Source organism: Candoia aspera, chromosome 9 (assembly GCF_035149785.1).
Source record: "Candoia aspera isolate rCanAsp1 chromosome 9, rCanAsp1.hap2, whole genome shotgun sequence".
NCBI classification, from domain to species: domain Eukaryota; kingdom Metazoa; phylum Chordata; class Lepidosauria; order Squamata; family Boidae; genus Candoia; species Candoia aspera.
The window spans coordinates 21720386-21738246 of NC_086161.1; the positions used below are offsets into that span (position 1 = coordinate 21720386).

Genomic DNA, 17861 nt, shown 5'->3' on the forward strand with positions numbered 1-17861 from the left:
TTCCCAACCTGGTGCACTTCAGGGGTGACAGCCCACACACTTGTCAAGTATAAGCCTGGGACAATATTTCAGAAGGCTGACATAGCACTGTAGAAGATAAAAAGGCAATCTTCACAAGAGAAACAGTACATAAAACAGCTTGTGCAATTTTGCTCCAGTAGATGTGAAATTCTAAGGCTGGAGCTGTCTTCTGGAGAGGAAATCTTTCAGTCTAACCAACACAACTTTCATTGAATTGTAATTGAAGGGGAAAAAATTCTAAGGACAAATAATATTTTAGAGAAAAGGCTGCCCCCTACTGGATCTCATCTGTTCCCAGAAAGGGAGTCTTTTTTGCAAATCAGATTAATGCCTGGACATAACCCTGCCAGTTACTTGTTTTCCAGGATTTAAATAGCGCAGTGCTCATAATAGCATGCTTTTCAACCAGTTGTTATTTCTCGTTTCTACAGCAACTTGAGCATGCAATGTTCTTGACAAATCTTATTTTCATAAAATTCATATCAACCTTGGGTAGTACAGCAATCTGTTCTCTAGATGAGAAACGGCAGCTTGATCTAAAACAGCTCATCAGGAAAATATTATTTTAACAAGTAGGGTTTTCTCTGAAAGTCTAATTTTCTGCATGTACAGATCTGCATGCTCATTTTCTTTGTGGGAGCCACGCTCAGTTGGGCGCAGGGTAAAATACAGCTATGGTGAACAATATTTAGCCTTTACATAAACATCTTTCAGTACTGAGAGCACTTTGCATTATTTTATTACATTTAATTATAGGTGGCATTTTATGGGTGACAAGTGCATAAGCTACATGCCATTCTCTTGCACTCTTCCTGGGAATTACAAAACACGCTGCCAATTTTCAGGGGCAAATGGCCTAAAATTGAAGACTGCTTCCCACTAATTTCCTGCCCAAAACACTAGAAAATGTTGTTAAGCCTCTGATGCTCAACAGGGCTGTACAGTGCTTTCCGTCTGATTCCCTAAAAATGCCAGGTTCGTATCCTGCATGCTTCAAATCACATCTAAAATACGGCACTCAATGCATCTATTTCATTAGGAACCCTGTCTCAATAATACAAAGTACAGGGAGGCCAGGTCAAAAAGCCCAATTTCACCCCCTCTGGTGATGTCATTAAGTCACTGCATTTCTACTTTTGGTCCAGGGTCCCCAAGAAACATTAATTACACAGGTTTGAGGTCTAGTCTAGCAGCAACCATCTTAACAGGTCCTAAGAGTGGCCATAGGACAATGTTCCTCACCCTGTGTTATCAAAAATACGTTTTAGAATATTACCGTTTCTACAGGCTGAGAGTCTTTTCCCGCCTTTAGATCCACCAGCTCTTGAAGATCTGCGATTATTACACTGCAGGACAAATTTGGTCAGATTTAATAAAGCTTACGTAAAGGCTGGACTCACATAAACAAACCTTAACCCAAGTTAACAAAACACAGTGCCTGGGATGTGAAAAATGCTAAATACAAACAAACTCTAGTAACTGGGATGGCCTGGTTTACAAAACATACCAAACCCCCGGTTACTCCAATCCTATTTTAGCTGCGCATGTCTGGCCAACCCAGCCAACATTTATTTGAAGATCAAAGTCAGGTTTTTAAAAAGATAAATCTTGCACCTATCACCGCATTAAGGCCTTGTGCTGCCTTTAAATCTGTCTAGGGTAAGTGCCCCCAAGCAAATTTATGACCAAGGAAACCTCTCCATACATCCCTTTATATGAAGGCTTGGGGCCATTCAACATAGGCAACTCCACTTTGACCAAGAGGGCAAGAAACATGAATAATGTTTAACCCCCGTGGGCTCAGGACTCTACAAGTGAATGTCTTTTCCGAGAGAAGTTTACACACAATTTAACTGCCAACCAAGGGATGAAGGGCAGTTTGGAGGTCTTTCTAAGGAGAGAAACCCAATCAATCCCACCCTGTAGAGAGCTTATGTTGTCCAGCCTTGTCTATTCCCCAAAACCCCAAAGCAACCAACTCTGTCTTTACTGCTTACCCGCAATGTATCCTGAAACGGCGCAGAATCCATAAACGACAAGGATAAGCTAGGGAGAGGCAAGACAGAGAAGGGCCGGCCAACTTTCAGTCGTTTTGTTTTCCGAAGCTGCTGGTACTTCTGCAGGCTGGACTGGAAGGTAAAGCTGAAGAGACCGGCTTTGGGTCTCCTTAGAGATGACAAAGGAATTTGGTACCACCGGATGTCGCTCCAGGTGCTAAACAGCTCCTTGCTGTATGAAGTCATCTTTGACCGGGAAACTTTGGAAAGTGGGGTCTGGTACATCTGCTGTAAGGCATCCTTGGATGTCCCAGCTTGGCTACCCGATGTAGAGGATTTCCCCGAGCTTTGCTTGCCTGTCTTTTTCATCAGCTTGGCCAATCTCTCTTCAGGCTTGAACTTGAAAGGAGCAGCTCAACTTTTGCTCCTTATGTAGGCTGGAAATAGCTGCAAAGAGGTCACCTCTTCGCCTTCCCCACTCTCTCTCCCTCTGTGCTCAACAGGACAATACAGCAAAAAGAACCGTATCTTTTGCAGTCCCGGGAGGCCTGGAAGGCTTCCAGCCACATGGAAAGAAAACAGAAACTTAAATGGATCTTTTTCCATTATGAAGAGTAGACCTTCCCCCAGCTATCTCATTTTTTTCAGCTGAGGGTGTTATGCACCCAATCTGGTAACCATCTCTCTTCTGAATCACTTTCATGTGGAGGAGTATTTATTATTTCAATTAATATAGCTACTCATCTCAAATACATGACTTCTGGGCAGCTTACAACAATAAAAGCAATCCAAAAAAACAATTTAAAAAGCATATAAAACCATATTTTTTTAAAAAAACATAGACAGACATAGACTAGACAGACATGCCTCCAGATGATGCTTCTATTACCCAAGAGCTATGAACACTTGTTGTTGGGGGAAAATCCTGAGGGTGCCTTGGACTGCAAGAAGATCAAACCAGTCCATACTCCAGGAAATAAAGCCAGACTGCTCGCTTGAGGGAACGTGTAATGATTGCCTAGTCCAAATACTCAGACTCACAAGAGGTTGCTAAATGAAATCTGATTTATTAGGAAACTTGTGACAAGTACAGAGAAAGCTGAGAATGACAGAAAGCGCGCCAAATACAAACTAAAAACCCTCGCTGCAAACATAACCCCGCCTCCCTACCAACAGAGCCACCCGTCCCAGGTGCTGGCAACCGTCAGCTCTTCTAGCCTGGGAAAGCAACCTTGAACACATGAGATAATCCAAATACATTCCGAGCTCACAGCCAAGAGATAAACATACTCCCAGCAGGAACCATCCTCCCTGCAAAGATGAAACACGCATCAAGCTAATGACATGCGAAACGTTACGATGTACCAAGCACATTGAAACGGGGAACATGACAGAACGATATTAAAGGCAAAACTGAAATACTTTGGCCACATAATGAGAAGACAGGGCACCCTGGAGAAGATGCTGATGCTAGGGAGAGTGCAGGGCAAAAGGAAGAGGGGCCGACCAAGGGCAAGATGGATGGATGATATTCTAGAGGGGACGGACTCGTCCCTGAGGGAGCTGGGGGTGTTGACGACCGAGAGGAAGCTCTGGCGTGGGCTGGTCCATGAAGTCACAAAGAGTCGGAAGCGACTAAATGAATAAACAACAACAACATGAACACTTTGCTATGAATTCCCAGAATTGCAACAAGGGTCACTGTCCTCCATTTCTAGGCTCCCATCATTTTCCTTCCTGGAGACAAATCTGGAGAAGAAAAGGTGAGAGAGATGCACAAGGGTTTCATCAGCAGTAGTGCAAATATTTGGTTTGGAAGCACTGCCACCCTTGCGATGGAGAATGAGTCAAGGAATCTGGCTACCTGTACTGCAACAGTCCAGAGCATCTGCAGGGTATGGTGAAAATAATGTCAAGATGGCAGCTGCGATGCTGCATCACACATCAAAGATGGGTGAAGGTTCAATCATGCCATCATGGCCACCATCTTCACTTATTTTAACTAAACCCCCCTGTCAACAGCTGTTATCTTGGGCTGCCAAATTGGCCCCACCTACCGATTATTGAGATACTGATGCTCAAGAGGAGCTGAAACTCCATCTCATTATCACAACAGCCTGCAAAAACACTGGGACCTGTAAGGAAACTGTCCTGCTGCCAATAAAGGGGATCCACTACCAATCCTCCTTTCTGAAAAATACATCTTGTTCAAAAGGGGTGTCTTTAAATCTTATAATACGTATTCACAATCCACCTGTTCCTCCTTCTACCAAGAATAGCCATTACCTGTTGTGGAAAAGACACCACCACAGCCCATAAACAGCCTTAATTGCCAAAGAAGTATTTATTCAATATTTATAGCATTTTAATCCTGCTCTTCAGCGAAAAAGGTTCTTGGGGCACTTTACAAATCAATAGTAAAAACAATAAGCTTCTTCTGCTCTCAGATGTAACAACATTTAGCACTAAACAGAAAGGGAGGGGAAAAGAAGAAACAAGGTCTACTTCAACAGGTTAAGCTTATGCACCATATTACCTGAAGCATGGTTTGCATGCAATTAAGTCACAGCAGACCGCAGTGCTAAGTCAATCCTGGTAACCAGATGGAAGAGATCAAGGGAGGCAGTGGCACAGGCATCTGGTCATTCAGCAGAGCAGATGGCCTGATTGCCCTTACCATCTTTCTCTCTGCTGCAAACTGATGGGCCAGCCCATGAATTTGATAACCCAACTGGCTAAATTGCAAAGCCATATTGAAATAATATAGCACCAACCCCTGAAGGATAGGGAGCTCCAACGCTCATTGATCTGAGCTACACTTCTGGAACAAATGCAACCACGAACCATCCGACATTTAGGCTAGTCCGTTGTGGAAACCAAGGGACCACCATTATTTCAAGGTTCAGTCCGCATCGCAGATAATTGAGTTGAATAAATCAAGGTGCTCACCACAAATAAGCATGTCAGGCAAACACAGCCTTAAAAATACTAAGGTGTTTTTTAGGGGGGCAGGATAGAGATTCAGTGAGAAAACAGGAAAATATTTTTTTAAAAGCTGGATTAATAAAACAGGTATTTAAGGAAAAGCACTTCTTCTTATGTTGGTGCTATGATTTGCGACATACACCTAAGCACCCTGAAGATGCTCCCATAATTAACAACTTTTTTAACATCTCCGCCTTGGACTATATTATTTAAGAACAGTTTTACTGTATTTTTAACTAGTATTTATTCTTGATTTTACTGTAAACCGCCCAGAGCCACTCTGTGAGATGGGCAGTGACTAAATTTGAAATATAAAATAAGCCAATACTTCTTAAAACTGATGAACCCAATTACCCCCTTTCCTGGTCTACAATAATGTCATTACCCCACCAAAAAAAAAAAAAAACCCAGACTCTGTTGTTTCACCTAAGATCCAAACTGGATCCTCGACTGAAGAAGAAGCAATTTCAAATTGCTCCATTACGCCCAAATTACCCCGTCGTTTAAGAGCCACCGATCTAAATTAAGAAACTGCTGGGGCCTTAATTAATTACTGGCTGCTCTATCTGGGCTGCAAAACTCCGGGCCGGGGATGGGGGCGGACCGTTTTGCACCGCTGCAGATACGCAGCTCGGGCCAGCCCGGTTCCTACAACACGCTGCGTCGCGACTTGGTTTCCCACGACGTCCTGACCCGCATTTGAGGCCGGGCCGCGTGCTGTGCAAGCGACCCAGCAGGTTTGCTGTCCAGAAAAGGCTCAGCGCCAAAAGGAGCAAGCCCGCGATCTACCTGCGAGAAAAGCATCTCAACCACTCACTAACGCTCACCTGCACCTGCCTCTTTCAAAGCGTCTCCGGGCAGCCAATCAGACGCCGGGAGCGACCATTGGCCAGAAGGGAGTCAATCGCAGCCCAGCTGTCCGAGGACCTCTCCTGCACGTGGGAAGAAGAGGCGGGACCAAGCGGAGTGTCGGCAAATCCGCGGCCTCCGTGGAAAAGGGCGCTTAGCAAGCGCAGGGCTCGCCACGTGCGCCTAGCCGCGTTCGCAGGTGACCAGTGCTTTTGTGCTGGGGCGCGTGGCTTTATGGCAGGTGGCGTCCCCAGCGGGACAGCCTGGGCGCTGCAGCCTGTGTCGCACCTCTCGCTCAACTTGGGCACTGGAGCAAAAACTACCAATTATAACTTATGCCAGTTCTCAAACTGTGGGTTACATGAGCAATTTAGAGAGAGGGTCACAGTTTTGTTTTTTTAATTTTGCCTTAGAGATGGTCATCAAGCCCAGACTTTTGAGTATAACAAAGCTTACAAATTTCTACATCCCTTTTTTTTTTTGCCAAGACACAAGGGTACTTTCTATGAGCGGTCAAAAATATTGTACTACTTTAATAACGTATTATTTTGAAATTTTGTGCTTATATAGCTAATTGTTTTATTAAATGAGAATCTGTTAAAAGCCATTACTATGCTAACATTTAGATAAAGATTTTATAATATGTTGCATTTATAATGCAAGTGAAATGGACAAAACTCTCATTTCTGTGGAGCATAATCAGTCGAATTATCCATTCAGTCGTATCTGATGCTTGGCGATTCCATAAGCCAGCTCTCTCCACGATTTGCGATCTTGTACAACTTCTTTCAGTTGCCTTATATTTTGGCCTGTGTCTGCTTTGATTACATCCAACATAATACCCACCACCTATTTATGACAAACTATTACTGGAAATTGAAAAATCAGGAGGAGTCTGGTGGCAGCTTTTCCGACTAACAAGTTTTATTAAAAGACATAAGATTTTGTGAGCTGCAGCTCACTTCATCAAAGTCACAAAAGCTTTTGCCTTTTAATAAAACTTGTTAGTCGGAAAAGCTGCTACTAGACTTCTGATTTACTTGTGGGGTTTTTTTTGCAACCGCAGACTAACACAGCTCTCCTCCTGCAACGTCTTACTGGATATTTGCGTTCAGCTTCTCTCAGAAAGATGTGGGCAGTTCTAGCATTTCTGACAATGTGGTATGAAATAATCTATCCATACTTTTTTGAGTGTCTGTAGAAGTGTGAGTGTAATAAAGTTCAGTATTTTAATCTGTTTTATTTTATAGAATGATAAGATTCTATCAACATCAACGGTATATTTATTTTTACCTTATCTTTACCTCCACGAAATCATTGGCTTTATTAAAGGGAGGGGGGAGATCACATAACATTATTTATAATTTTATGGTTTGCAGGACCCTGGAATCAGCAAATTATTAGACATAACCAAGCCTTATTTAGGGTGCACAACAGAATAAGCTAGAAGCCATGACAAGAGCAGACAAATTGCACAAAATGGACCATCAGAAGGGAAGGAATAAGTGATAAAACAGCACAGGCTGTACAAGAATTAGAAACAAGCTCTCTTTGCCCAAATCTTGTACAAATTCCTCCCCCAAAAAGCAAATTAGAAATAATCAAGAAAAAGGCTGCTCTTACCCAAATCAACCCTTGTTTGTTCCTAACAAGATTGAGGGCCCGGGTAGTTATAAGAATATTACTGTTTAATGCTTGCCAGCTAGCAAACAATATTAGACGCTTGAGGTTAAGTTTCAAGAGGATGTGGGTCGAACAGCAGGTGGAAAGGTTGGTTTCAATATATTCAAAAACCATAGAGTGACCTTGTTATGAGACCCCCAGCTGATCTAGTTGTAACCTAAAAGCTAATTAACATAGTAGAATGCACACCCCTAAGGTGGAGGTTTTAGAAAACATAGAACATGCTAAGGAATATTATGGGATAGTATGTAGTATGTAAAATTACTGCGCAAGTGCTAAAAGAATCAGCCAATAAAGAGATTTCGTTGCCTTTATTTCCTTGCTAGAAAATGTATAAAAATGTATAAAAGGGAAGTCAGGTGTGTTGTTCTGCACTTGGCAGGAGCCCTCTCTTGTTGCTGTGCACAGAAATAAAAGAGAACAAAGGACCTTCCTGCCTCGGTGTGGTTTACTGGGTGGCTACTTGTGCCAAGTAGGCCTCTTGCCTCTTGGCCAGCAAGATGTATAGAAAAAAATGTTGTCATGTAATTAACAGTTGCTTGCTTGAAAAACTTTTGTTTTCTCCTGTAAGAGAACAGAAATCAATAAAACTCCAAAGCTTGCTTTTGCTGCCTCAAATTGGGATTAAGGGGAAGTTTTTCCTGCAGTACAAGTATTGCTGGAACAGTACAAGGACTCCTATGAGAGAAAGGATGGAAGAAAATTTAAGCCACCCAGAGTCGTCGTGCACGAGATGGGCAGCAGAGAAATGTAATAAACAAACAAACAAACAAACAAATCAATAAAGCTTGACCAGATATAAAAGAACAGCTAAGTGTGGGCCTAAAGCAGCCTTGTGAATGTGCTGAATGACTGCTATACGAATAACAATTAACTGATTGAAAAGGACGAAATCCGTGACAGTTGCAGTGGAGATATATTCAATGGCTGGGAGTTGACATGAGAAAGGGACTTTCATCTTTGTTATATTAGATCAGCCTTTCTCAACTTTTTGACCCTGGAGGAACCCTTGAAATATTTTCCAGGCCTCGGGGAACCCCTGCCCATTCAGGCTCAAATAGAGGCCAGAAGTTACAACACTGTTATATTCAGTTCATGGGTAGGCCTGTATATATGCATTAACTGTGTTCTTAAATAAAAATAAAGGATGAAACTTGCGTCTTTAATGTGAAGTTGCCGGAATTTGAAATAATTTTTAAATAAATTGTGATCTCCCAGGGAACCCCTAGTGACCTCTCACGGAACCCTGGTTGAAAAACCTTGCTATATACTGTTTGTAAATTTTGGAGTGCACTCTCCTGTAGGTTTTTTGTTTGATTTATAGTTTGTAACTGTTTTAATTAAAAGGTTAACGGTTTGGTTTGGTTTTTGTTATTTTAAATGTGTGTGCCTCCCAGTCACATGTGAGAGATGGACAGCTATATACATTTAGTAAATAAATAAATATTACATTACACCAGTGTTACATTCCCTTCTGCCTTATTATGTGTTTATCTGTTGCCTGCTTTTAGACAGCTTAAAGCAGTATCCATTCTAATCCCATTTTATTCCTGTAACCACAACTTTGTGAAGTAGGTTGAGTAGAGACAATTGTTCAAAATCGCCTGTTCAGCTCCATAGCAAGGGGGGATTTATGCCTGGATTTCTCCCGTCTGGGGCTGACACATTCGCTCTTGCCAACTGGTGACCCAGGTCTTGTAAGCTCCTTGGGGGCAGAGCTCTATTTTCCATTCTTTCCAAAGCCCTGGGATGGGCGCATGGCAGAGAAAGAGAGATACGTATGGGAGTGAATCTGTTGGAAATCACACCCAAAGATCAATTCTTTATAGCTGCCAGCATCACAAAACTGCATTGCACCCTCCCTTCTTTTATTTCAAAGAAACCATAGCAGAAAACAAGGCTAGGGGAAAGAAAACGGTGTATAAATGGGGGGGCTGCCCAAATCCAGAGGGCAGCATAGAGGGACATGCAGTGCCAACTCTTTGCCCAAATAGCGGGCATCCGGCTTCGAGCGACCCAAACTCCTGGCCTGTTTCAAACTTCCCCGCCTTTTCCCTAATAAGAAAACCAGGGCGTCCAATGGGCGGGGCTACCTTGACCGCGCCCATCAACCGTATGCGCCGCACCGGAAATGGCTATGCCGCCATCTTCGTCAGAGGAGAGGGGCACGTGACCGGAAGTTCCTTCCCGGAAAGAGGTGCTGGGACGGTTGCCACCGCTTGAAGGGTTGTTATGGCGTCAAGGTTATTCCGCGTCTGTGGGGCCCTGCGGGCCCTCCGTGCGGGCCCGGCTGTCCTGGGGAGGGGGCCGGGGCCTCTGGCGGGGTCGTCTCGCCCTGCGAGCTCTGGAGGTGAGCCTTTCCCGGGCGGGCGCTCCCTCCAAGCCTAAGACTACCCTTCCCATCATCCCCAGCCAGCGTGACCACCCGGGAGGGAGGTGACTGGGAGCCACCTGGGGCGGCGCCTCAGGTGGGGCAAAGGGGGCTCCGGTGTTGCTGAGGCTCCCTTTCCTTTTGGTAATTAAAACCAAGCCAGAAATTATCTGAGTTTTTAAAAATTATTATTTTTATTTTGCTGGTTTCATAAACCGGTCTGATCATAGCCGGCTCTGAGTGGGGTAGGCCCCGCCTTCCCAAGGTGGGCCACAATCTATATTGCATCTCTACAACCCCGTAATAAAATGACACATCACCTATAGAGTGCATCGGCATTAAATAATATATTAAATATAACGAAAAGTGCTAAAAGAGGCATCTTTCACTGAAATAGCAGCCACTGCCATTCATAAAGATAACTAAAACACAGGGCGCTGGCGATCTAATTGTTGAGCCCTAACTGGGAAGGTATCAGTATCTTCCATCAAAAAGCCATGGCGTTTCTCCTCCCATCTTTCTCTCATGCTAGGAGGGTTAGGATGCTAAAACCGGGCGGTGCCTTGGCGTTCTTGAAATCCTTCCACCCCCATGCAGAATCTGCAGGGCCAATGTAGCGCCGGTGGCTTTCCAGGTTCTGCTCAAGGGCCTTCGCTGAAGGAGAACAGATGCTTTCCGGAGGCCCTTGTGCCGCTTTTGAGTCAGTCTTCAGAAGCGTCATGGGATACCAAGTTGAAATCCTTTTTCTTGCCATCTGCACCGCTGATTATACCACTTTCTACAGCAGCGTTTTTCAAACTTGGGGACTTTAAGATGGGTGGACCTCAATGCCCAGAATTCCCCAGCTGGGGAATTCTGGGCATTGAAGTCCACCCATCTTAAAGTCCCCAAGTTTGAAAAACGTTCTAGAGCAACTGGAAATAAATCTGTCTCATCTTCTCTACCCCAACCCTTCAGATTGTAGGCCAATATGAACATGTGGGACTTAACTCCATACGATTTAAAAGTCTGAGTTTATCTGTTTAGCAGATAACTCATAATTAACCCCAGCATAACCCCAATTATCCCAGATTACTCCAGCAACTCCCATAATTTTTATGACACAACTTAAAACTGTTTAAAGCTAAGCCTGTGTCCCACCATCATCATCATCATCCTAGCATTTTCCTGTTATCGCGGGGTCTGCTTTTTGGATCCTGAAACGCCGCTTTGCCCGATAGTTCGCATCCTCAGGGCGCAGACCCTCAATTTGCATGTCTTTATTGATGGTGTCTTGCCACCTCTGTTTTGGTCTCATCTGCCGTGAGAATGAAATGCCAGATCCCACAATTGAGATGTTTTTTTAAAAAAAATACTTTTCCCGATAATAGAATAGTTACTTTCAGGGCCATTTTCTCAAGGTGAAATCTGTCCCCAATTTGGCTGGGAGAGGATGCTGCCTCTGTAGCTGGTAGGGTCTGAGGAAAGGACAGTTTCAAAGGCAGCCCCCTCACTTTGAAACCCCTGCTCCCTTGAACTCAGGCTAACCCTATCCTTTTATACTTCAAGAAACATAAACCACCATTGTTTGAGGGGTGAGTTTCCATGGAAGATAACGACACATTTTCCATGATTTGTTGCTAGCCGTCCAGAGTCACTGGTTTGAGATGGTCAGCAATATAAATTGAATAAATAAATATAAATAAAATGATTTTAATATTTATAGGTTTTATAGATGTTTTTATTGCCTCTATTATAAGCTGGCAGAGGTGACATGAAAACCTACATAATAAATAGATAAAGCAAGTTGTTTAAATATATATCTGTGTGAAAGTACGTTTACACAATTGCTTAACTAGCAAGTTGTTAATAGTGATGACTGCTGATGCATTCTAGTGTGAAATTCCTCTTTGGGGTGCTCTTTTGTGAGCAGATCAATAAGATAAAAGATCTTGTTATGCTGGACCTCAAAGTCATGCTAACTGCTATCAGTTTAGTATTCTGTACTGATGTTTATATAAATTAGCCAAAGCCTCTTGGGTAGATGGGTTTTATATATATGGGTATATTTGTTTTATTTATATGTATATAGACACAGACACCATTCATTCTATTACTTAGATGTATCCCCAAAACATTTGAAAGATAGCTGTTACATTTGTACTTAATTATTTTAGTATAAGAAATTACAGGTCTATAAAATGAGCTAGGCTAAACCATACTTATTAGTTCAAAACGGTGTACTGTGAGCTTGTAGCTCAATTCCTCAGTTTCCTTATTTCTTCAGTCCTATACCATATAGGCTCTTGAGAGGATGCCCTATTAGTTTACTTCATAAACTGAGCTGACTTGGACTGTCTTTCTAAAACCCTTTTTCAGTCAGCTTTCTGTTTTTATATTAGGAGTGTTGAGTCTGCTTAGAAAATAAGACTTGTACTTTGAAAATCTCTGTCGTTCATGATTAAAACACTCTTTGCTTAAGATGAGAACAATCATGGTTATGTTAAGTGAGAAGCAGGTCCTTAATTCCTTCTATTTCCATTTGTTCTTGTCTGTATATAGCGAGTGATCACTTGCTTACGACTAAACCCAAAAGTTAATAACATCGATTTTAAAATAATTTAATTCGTAGACAGAACTGTAAAACAATAGATTGGGCTTTAGGATTGATCAGTGATTTCCTGATATTTATTAAATGTAAGACAAATTGTTTGAAATATGTAACAACAAAGATGAATGTATAGCTGTCCAGCTGGTGTAGAGCCAATCAACAGAAATTTTGGGAATGCTGGAAAAAAGTCTTCAGGGTCAGATTAATACATTCAATTTGATATGGAGCCTGTAGCTTTTCTTTATCCTTGTGATTAGGTTACTGGGGGCACATTCTGGAGGAAGTTGCTGTTTTCAGGGCAGGTGAATGTTTCATAAGCCTCAGAAGAATATTGGGCCTTATTTTAGCCGCAGGGGGAATTTCTGACAAGAAATCTTTCATCTCAAATCTATCTATCTATCTATCTATCTATCTATCTATCTATCTATCTATCTATTATCCTGCCTTTATTATTTTTATAAATAACTCAAGGCGATGAACATACCCAATACTCCTTCCTCCTCCTCCTATTTTCCCCACAACAACAATCCTGTGAGGTGGGCTGGGCTGAGAGAGTGTGACTGGCCCAAGGTCACCCAGCTGGCTTTCATGCCTAAGGGGGGACTAGAACTCTCCTACCACACCTGATTGGCTCTTGGGCTGAGAGAGAGGGAGTGGCCCAAGGTCACCCAGCCGGCTTCCATGCCTAAGATGGGGCTAGAACTCACAGCCTCCTGGTTTCTAGCCCAGCACCTTCACCACTTGACCAAACTGGCTCTCTTACCCAATATTGTCCTTCTCTACCCCAGGTATGCCTACTGATGAAGAACAGGCCACAGGAATGGAGAGGAAAGTTCTGGACGCTATAAAGCAAGGAGTGGTGAGTAAAGACTTCGTTGACATTCATATGCCAAAACAGTTGACCACAGGGAACCGTGCTCCTTTCTGGAGGGGCAGCGTTTTAGCTAGCTTATTGTTCATAACTTATGTTCTAAACGTAATTAAAAGAGATGGCTATGGCTCCTGCCCAGAGTAATATATCTTCCAATATAGCCTTGTAGATGAAGACAGGTGATTTAATCGAGCAATGTATCAACAAGGAAGGCCTCTGACAGAGAAACCTAGACTGCTTCTGAGCCCAGCCTAAGCCATCATTCTTGACTTGAAATTGGTAGTTGGCAGGGCTTGGGCCCAACTCAATTGATCCTTGGCCTGGGGGTTAGTTCTCCTGATAATGGCAGAATTGGATAATGAAATGCTGAAGGGTAAAAATTACCAGAGGAGAAAGCTCTGAAGTATGTAACTGCTGGTTATTAGCTATCAATAACTTTAGAGTTGGGGAGAAGGATGGCATATTGCTACACGATTTAAGGAGCTTTAACCTTTCCCCCCCCCCTCTCTGCTGGTTGTAGGATCCTTATGGAATCAATCCATCCAAACCATACGGGGGAACAAAAGACGATCCCCACCTTGTTCCCTCCTTGACAGACGTGAGGCTCGTAGGCTGTATCTGTAAGTGGCTCCACATAGAGAAGAGCAGTTTCTTGAACAGCGTTCGCCCAAAATGGCAACTGAGAATTTGAAATCGTGGCTGGAGAAAGGAGTGTTGTTCTTGATGCAGAAAAAAGCTTTATTTTAGAAGGATGGGGAGTTCCCATCTCGTTGGCTGCAGTTTCTTTGGGAGTACAAGTCTGGTGAAATATAAACTGGGGCTGTGCAAAGCCTTTGAAAAGGACCCTTCCGGAAGGGCACTGGTGTGGACAAAGCACCTCTTCTCAAGGCCCTGAACGGGCCACACCCTCTGGACTCAGGTTGAGGAGGGTCTTAAATCACTTTCCACTCAGCAGGGGAGGGTAGCACTTTGGATTCCAAGGCAACAAGGTGCTTGGAAGCAAATGGGGCCCATCTAGAGCAGTGTTTCTCAACCTTGGCCATTTTAAGAGGTGTGGACTTCAACTCCCAGAATTATGCTGGCTGGGGAATTCTGGGAGTGAAGTCCACGTACTTAAAGTTGCTGAGGTTAAGAAACACTTATCTAGGGCACCCCACTGCAGTGCCTCAAAGCAGTTGCTTCATATGATCATCCTGTGACCACAGTTGCAGCCTGATGCCAGGGAAACGTCTTTGGATTAAGGAGCTGCCGAGGGGCACGCTGGTTGCCCCTCATGCTGTGAAGCACCTTTCCTTTAGCGTCTGAAATACTGTGTGCAGTTCTGGCTGTTTTCTCTCTCCCTTCCCCAAGTGCTGGCCTAGCTGACTGCCAAGCATGCTTCTCTCTCATTTGTGCAGCCCAGGCCTTGGGAGGGATCCCTCCATAACCCATTCCTTCCTTATGCTTGCTGTTTCACTCATTTACTTCTGCAACCCTGTAAATTCTCTTGCTTCCCCAAATTCCAAAGGGTTCAGATGGGCACACTGCCTTTTTTCACTTGAGCATAGTTAAGTTTTGCTTGGGTGATGTGTAAGTTTTGCTAACACTTCTGTAGCATTCTGATCATCTCATGTTTCTGCCCCTCTTGTAGGTGAGGAAGATGCCACTGAAACATACTACATTTGGCTCCACAAGGGAAAAATTGAGCGCTGTCCTTCGTGCGGGGCCCATTTCAAACTGGTTCCCTACGAGTTGCCATGACGGGCTGCAGAATCTTCTGAATTGTTTTTTGAGACGCATGCTTGAGCCGAAAATCTGAATAGGTTGTGAGATCCTGTGTTTTTTGCAACTTAATAAAAGTCTTTTGACCCGTAGTATAAACACATCATTTGTGTCTGGGCTTGCAGTTAAAACTTGCACTGGAATTAAGAGCATTGAGTAAGAAAAATTGGCATTTCTAGTTTCAAGGCAAGAAGCAGACTTGTTTCCCAAGAATTTTCCTCTGGAATTGTGTACCCATGGGCAGAAATGTCATGGCCAATGTGGAATCTTCCAGTGAATGTAACTTATGGATGAAGAGGAGCAGATCGTGGTGCCATCAGCCTTGCCTTTTTTGAGTCAGGGAAGGAAACTGCAGCTACAGGTAGTCCTTGCCTAATGACAGTTCATTTAGCAACCATCTGGAGTTATGACAGCATTAAAAAACTGACTTATGACCATTCCTTGCACTTATGATGGTTGCAGCATCCCATGGTTATATGATCACCATTTTTGACCTTCCCAGCCAGCTTCTGATAAGCAAAGTTGCTAGGGAACTCTGTGATTCGCTTAACTGCCACAAAAATGGTCATGGAATCGGGTCCAGGTTTGCTTAATGACCACATTGCTCAGCAACCTAAAGCCCAGTCCCAATTGTGGTCTTTAAGCGAGGACTACCTGTATTCTAACATAGGGCTACGCAGTGATTAGAGGAGCACTTGTGTAGCATCAGCACCTCCTTAAACCAAAAATACCTTTACTTGTGGTTGCTCAGCACAGTTGTGCAAGTCCCAAAAATGATACAGCTTGGGGGGGTGTTCCTGATGTGAATTCGGTGGGTGTTGGAACTCTGAACAGGTTCTATTTTGTATTCCATTCATAATTCTGAACGAGTCCCTGGCTTCCCAGAAGCAAAGCTCTGAATAAAGGCATAGGCAGTAATGAGTGGCAGTGGGACATGTGGCTTCCATGGGGGTTAAAAGTAGAAAGTGCATACCACAAAATGAAGCTGCTTTATAAGATTCAGGCTGGGTTTGCGCAAGGGGCCAAACCAAAGCCTGCCATGCCACATTATAGTTTCGTGTGGTGCACAAACCCAATCTCAGTCCATTTTCCCGTCTAATTTCAATAACCAGATAAGATGCCAAACAACATGGCTGAAGTTTGAAGAGCCTGCGCAACTAGTTTGTGGAGGGAACCAGGTGGCTTGTAGATTCCATCAATGAATTATTTAAAATAAAAATGCCTAAAACTGGACAAATCGTGACAATTTAATGCTGCCTGATCCAAAGTCACACTTTAGGGGATGACGTGTACAGGTAACTCCGAATCCAAACTAACATGTACATTGGCGATACCTTCCTTTAGGCATTACCTATGGCGTAATTGTTCCAGGGAAGAACCGTGCGATAGCTAAGGCGGCACCATCTCTCGTTAATGGCATTCTCCATTATGCTGGGCCTGGAGATTTGCGGAAATCCTTTTCGGGGGTACACCACTAACAGGCTGGCAGCCAGCTCTCTGGGCTTGCTATCAAATTTTTGTCCAGGTGCTGTACGAATCCCAAGTTTCCTTCGGCCAACGACATTCTCGCAGCCAGAGGCCTTCACATGGTCTTCAAAGAATGAAAGCAGCATCCTCGGTCCCAACCCTTGAGCATGAGTGTTGTGACTGCACAGACACAAGAAGTGACAGTTTTAGTCCCACCTTAGGCACGAAAGCCAGCTGGGTGACTTTGGGCCAGTCACTGTCATTCAGCTCAAACCACCTCACAGGGTTGTTGTGAAGAAAGGAGGAGGGAGTGTTAGGTATGTTATGCCTTCGGTTATTTATAAAAATAATAAAGGCAGGATTTAAAAAAAAACCCTGAAAAGCTCACGTGACAGTGCAACGTTGCCTTTGTCATGTTGAGGAAAGCATCAGGTTCTGCTGGTGTCCAACGGGTTAAGCTCCAGCCATTACTTTATTCTCTAGCATTTAATTCAGTCCTATGATCTCCCCTTAATATGGGAGATTCACCGATCATTGTTAACCATAACTGCATTTCAAAGAAGCACATCTACTAAAAAACTGAAAGACTTGCTTGAGCAGATACATTTATTTGTTTGGTTTTTTTCCCTTGTAAATGGAGTCCTCGAGGGTCACACTGACAATTGTGCTTTGTATTTGCTATTTATCCAGCACTGGGTAAACCACTTTCTCATTATTCCTGTTTTCACATCCCTACTGAACCATTTCACTGCCACACATGAATTCCAGGCTCACCTGAAGCCAGACTAGCACGAAACCCTTTAAGTACTTAAAGATGGCCTATTTTAGCTTCCTTTTTCATTGGGAACCGAAAGGGTATGGTATCTGCTAGTAAGGCAGAGTGACCAAGAAGGAAAGTGCAATCAGAAGTACATTGGAACACCACTTTGAAGCTGGCAGGGGCTCTTGAAGCCATCAGGTCCAACTTCCTGGTCAGTGCACGAATCCAAATTCAACCATCCCTGACAGGTGACGTTGGAGTCTGTCTTCCTATAATTTGGGGGCATACAGGGCAAGCCATGGTCTCATTTCACACATAAGTTTTGAAGTACCTACAGCCAAGCTGACCATGGTCAGCCAAGGAAGAAATGACAGCAGACAGCTCAGTGAGAATGACCTAGTGAGCAGCAGCCTGTGAACCCCGCTGCAGCCTCTGGACAGCCACTGCAGGAACAAGGGTGACAGAGGAGAAAGACTTCTGTTTCAATCTCTTGTGTTCACTGCAAT

At 43.6% G+C, this 17861-nt stretch overlaps 2 protein-coding genes across 2 annotated transcripts in view; one reads left to right on the forward strand and one right to left on the reverse strand.

The window, feature by feature from the left end:
• The window catches only part of LOC134502859 (uncharacterized), an 87015-nt gene extending 84445 nt beyond the window's left edge, over window positions 1-2570 (reverse strand). Inside the window, exons 1-2 of the mRNA XM_063311379.1 lie at window positions 2019-2570; window positions 1298-1367 (exon numbers count right to left, since the gene is read on the reverse strand). Of these exons, the coding sequence (XP_063167449.1) occupies window positions 1298-1367; window positions 2019-2387 (439 nt within the window). The 5' untranslated portion in view covers window positions 2388-2570. The remainder of the gene's footprint in view (window positions 1-1297; window positions 1368-2018) is intronic.
• A 7139-nt stretch (window positions 2571-9709) lies between these two features.
• On the forward strand, window positions 9710-15220 carry LOC134502702 (cytochrome c oxidase subunit 5B, mitochondrial). The gene is made up of 4 exons (XM_063311167.1): window positions 9710-9885; window positions 13285-13355; window positions 13888-13987; window positions 14998-15220. Exons 1-4 carry the CDS (start codon window positions 9768-9770, stop codon window positions 15105-15107), a joined length of 399 nt encoding a protein of 132 aa, XP_063167237.1. The 5' UTR covers window positions 9710-9767; the 3' UTR covers window positions 15108-15220.
• The last annotated feature ends 2641 nt before the right edge of the window (window positions 15221-17861 follow it).

Coding starts and splice junctions, on each gene's coding strand:
- LOC134502702 (XM_063311167.1), top strand. CDS start 9,768: ATGGCGTCAAGGTTATTCCGCGTCTGTGGGGCCCTGCGGGCCCTCCGT. Junction 13,356..13,887: donor ACGCTATAAAGCAAGGAGTG/GTGAGTAAAGAC, acceptor TGCTGGTTGTAG/GATCCTTATGGAATCAATCC. Junction 13,988..14,997: donor GAGGCTCGTAGGCTGTATCT/GTAAGTGGCTCC, acceptor CCCCTCTTGTAG/GTGAGGAAGATGCCACTGAA.